This window comes from Limulus polyphemus, unplaced genomic scaffold (assembly GCF_000517525.1).
Source record: "Limulus polyphemus unplaced genomic scaffold, Limulus_polyphemus-2.1.2 Scaffold394, whole genome shotgun sequence".
In the NCBI taxonomy this organism is placed as follows: domain Eukaryota; kingdom Metazoa; phylum Arthropoda; class Merostomata; order Xiphosura; family Limulidae; genus Limulus; species Limulus polyphemus.
Window position 1 is genome coordinate 453,742 of NW_013666004.1, and position 4,496 is coordinate 458,237.

General features: G+C 33.4%; 1 protein-coding gene across 2 annotated transcripts in view; it reads left to right on the forward strand.

The window, feature by feature from the left end:
* The window catches only part of LOC106457936 (paired box protein Pax-6-like), a 104,587-nt gene that overhangs the window by 95,715 nt on the left and 4,376 nt on the right, over positions 1-4,496 (forward strand). For both annotated transcript variants that reach the window (XM_022384028.1, XM_022384029.1), the window contains exon 6: positions 1,110-1,306. In XM_022384028.1, coding sequence (XP_022239736.1) covers positions 1,110-1,306 — 197 coding nt within the window. The remainder of the gene's footprint in view (positions 1-1,109; positions 1,307-4,496) is intronic.

Here is a 4,496-nt window from a genome sequence, read left to right on the forward strand (position 1 = left end):
TCCCGTGTCTTACATACATAAATCTGTTTATCCCGTGTCTCACATGAATAAATGTGTTTATCCCGTGTCTTACATACATAAATCTGTTTATCCCGTGTCTCACATGAATAAATGTGTTTATCCCGTGTCTTACATACATAAATGTGTTTATACCATGTCTTACATATATAAACGTGTTTATCCCGTGTCTTACATAAATAAATGTGTTTATCCCGTGTCTTACACACATAAATGTGTTTATCCCGTGTCTCACATAAATAAATGTGTTTATCCCGTGTCTTACATACATAAATCTGTTTATCCCGTGTCTCACATGAATAAATGTGTTTATTCCGTGTCTTACATAAATAAATGTGTTTATCCCATGTCTTACATAAATAAATGTGTTTATCCCGTGTCTTACATACATAAATCTGTTTATCCCGTGTCTCACATAAATAAATGTGTTTATCCCATGTCTCACATAAATAAATGTGTTTATCCCATGTCTTACATACATAAATGTATTTATCCCGTGTCTTACATACATAAATGTGTTTATCCTATGTCTTACATAATGGAATAACTAATAAACACTACACTGAATCTATTCTACTTGTGATAAACATGCGTTAGGATCACTGTTAGCCATTCTTTTAAAGGTGTATTAGCTGTTAAGTACTAGATTTAAATTGATGAATATTATGAACGTGCACCAGGGAGGTTTATTGATGTCTAGAAACCTGTTTCAGTAGCACGATATTGTGTTCACTACAAATCGATGTTTAGAGAAGAACTCAAACCAGAGATAAATCAGTTGAACTCGTTACATAATTAGCATTCGATAACCTTGTTTCTCTATTCAAAAAAGCTTTTTCCCTTGAATTGCGGGTCTGTTTAATTTTTTAATATAAATCTTTAAATGCTTAGTGAAAGATTTATGAATTTAAACCTAATTCCAGGTCTAATTGCTTAATGTATAGTAAAATCTTTATTAATGTTAAACCTGATTTCAGGTCTATTTGTGAAATGTATTGTAAAATATCTGTTAAACCTAAATCCCGGTACCTATATGTCACGGATTGATTAATGTTTAATGAAAGAATTGTTTCTGTTAAACCTAATTCCAGGCCTAACTGACAAAGACAGTGAAGATGGACTGAGTACTGACACAAATGACAGACCAAAATTTCGGCGGAACCGCACAACGTTCAGCCCTGAGCAGTTAGAAGTACTAGAAGAAGAATTCGAAAAAACACATTATCCATGTGTAAATACGCGTGAGCATCTTGCCGCTAAAACTAATTTGTCAGAAGCAAGGGTACAGGTGAGTGTAACGCATCTTGGTCTTTTTAAATAATTAACTACTTAACGAAGTCGTGTTTGCTGTCGTTACAAAATGTGTACATTTCTGTAGAAACTAATATAATTGAACTAGTTATAATAAAATGAACTTTGAGTTGCAATTTCATTCACACATTTGTATTTAAACCACTTTAATAATTATATTTCAAAACTGTGAAATAAGAATCATTTTAGCGAAATCGATCAAATTACCTTGTATTTGAATTATGGGTTATGCTATATCAATAAGCATTATTAAACTGCACAGGTTTCAGAATACTATAAAATTGAGAATATACTGTTTCGCTGTTCAAGGCCAAAAAGAAAGAATTAATACTTTGTAAAGGGTTCAAGAAGTAATATTAAACAGGACTTACTTTTAAATTGTACAGTGTCATAAAGAATTAATACATTATACAATAATTAAATAATACTGTTGTTGTTGCTTGAAGTTAAGCACAAAGCTACACAATGGGCTATCTGTGTTCTGCCCACCACGGGTACGAAACCCGGTTTCTAGCGTTGGAAGTCCTCAGACATACCGCTGTGCTAATGGGGGACTAAAATATACTGAGAAACAATACAAGAGTCAGGAGATGCTATTAAACTAAATGGATGAAGAGAAAGTGTACCCCATATAGGGATTTCAATTTACTGTTACATCTAAGGATCATAAGAAATTATTATATTATATAGGGATTAAGGGGTAACAAGAAACTCTACAAGGATTGAGGGGTTGTGAGAAACTGTACAGAAATTAAGGGGTACCGAGAAACAGTACAGGGATTAAGGGGATGTGAGAAACAGTACAGAGATTAAGGGGTACCTTTAAACTGAACACGAATGTAGCGCAACCGCTACGCGAGATCAATATAAACAAACAATTTTTTTACTTATATATTAATTAAAAATGGTATTACTTACAAAACATATTAAAATAATGTGATGCATTTGGTGATTGATTCTTCTCGGTGATGTCTTAAAATGTTCTCGTTTCCTAAATATATCATTGTAGGAAAAATAAAGTGTGATTCCAGCAAACACACTCATCCATGTTGACAGGGCAAGAATTCACATACTTAAATGCATTAATGTACAAGAAAAGTTTACACTTTTGATATATATATGTAAAGGTGTGAATATGGTGTAAAGTTATATATTTAAAAGGAAGTCATGTAAATGATGTGTGGAAACAAAACATAATTGTTAAGCTGTACATGTATCACAAATATGATGAGAGCGTAACATTTCTCATTGACATTTTAAATAAAGTCAAATTAAATCTATCAGTTAATTAAAATGACTTAGTAATATTTCAAGATAGGTTTTTGTAATAATCCTATCTATTTGTGTGATTTAAATCCCGCCAGTGATGTGTGAAATTACAATCGCTGATGAAGTGTGATTTCAGACTTTTTTGGTGTAGTTCCTTTACCAGTTTTTCACACCCATAAGTGTGATTTCACTCCTTTTTAGTGAGTATGCGTATTAATGTAGATTTACCCATCTTTATCTCTTGAATTATCGAATTCTTTTTGTGCATCCATTTTCCTATTCATCGATTTAACATTTATTTTATCCGTCATTTTATACAACTGTTATCTATTTGACGTTCATTCATCTGTTTGCTCGTTTTTATTCCTACATTTGCACATCTATTTAACAGTAAATTTGGACATGCCATATCCAACAGTTCAGTATCTTTCCAACAGCAAGACTGGACATACCATATCCAACAGCTCAGTATCTTTCCAACAGCAAGACTGGACATGATGCATCCAACAGTTCAGTATCTTTCCAACAGCAAGACTGGACATACCATATCCAACAGTTCAGTATCTTTCCAACAGCAAGACTGGACATGATGTATCCAACAGTTCAGTATCTTTCTAACAGTAAGTCTGGACATGCCATATTCAACAGTTCAGTATCTTTCCAACAGCAAATCTGCACATGCCATATTCAACAGTTCAGTGTCTTTCCAACAGCAAATCTGCACATGCCATATTCAACAGTTCAATGAACTGTTTCCAACAGCAAATCTGCACATGCCATATTCAAAAGTTCAATGTCTTTCCAACAGCAAATCTGCACATGCCATATTCAAAAGTTCAATGAACTGTTTCCAACAGCAAATCTGGCTATTTATGTTATTTTACCTTTCTACAAGTAGCTTCAATAATGCACATGTTTTCTTCATTTAACAAGAAAAACAAAAATAAACGAATACCAGTGTAAGTTACTAATACAGTACAAATAATGATTGTTTGTTTGTTTTTGAATTTCGCGCAAAGCTACACGAGGGCTATCTGCGCTAGCCGTCCCTAATTTAGCACTGTAAGACTAGAGGGAAGGCAGCTAGTCATCACCACCCACCGCCAACTCTTGGGCTATTCTTTTACCAACGAATAGTGGGATTGACCTTCACATTATAACGCCCCCACGGCTGAAAGGGCGAGCATGTTTGGTGGGATGCGGATTCGAACCCGCGAGCCTCAGATTGTGAGTCGAGCGCCTTATCCACCTGGCCATGCCGGGCTACAAATAATGAAGTGACAAAAACAACTTACGTGATTATGTATTAGTTATTTTAGTTGTGAAAACAAAGTGCCAAAACAATTTACAGGGTTATGTATTAGTTAAATTGTGAGAACAAAGTGATCAAAACGAAAATTCAATATTACAGCTAACGAAAATCAAACAGTTTGTGTCAAATTAAAACGATTATATCAGATTACGAACGTCACGTTTTTCTTTCAAAGGTATATCAACAATAGGTTAACAACAAAGGATCATAAGGTGGATTGTTCTCAAATTGACGGAGTACTTCCGCTTAAATGGGAGTTTAGTTTTGTATTAAAGTTAATTACAATAATAACCCAGATTTTTTTCCAGAAATAAGTTTTGGTTTGTTATTGTAAACTGAAGATGAATTTATAACATATGCTTGTATGATTGAAGCAAGTGTTAATACTTTATCTGCCAAAGAAGATTAAACGAAGTTTTAAAAATCCGATCTTACTTCAGTGAAGGTTGGATACACTAAGATCAAAGTTGACGTAAACAAATTGTCCGAACTACACCAAATAGCTATACTATCTGTTTACAGACTTAAAAGCAATGTACACACACATGTATATATATATATATATATATATATATATATATATATA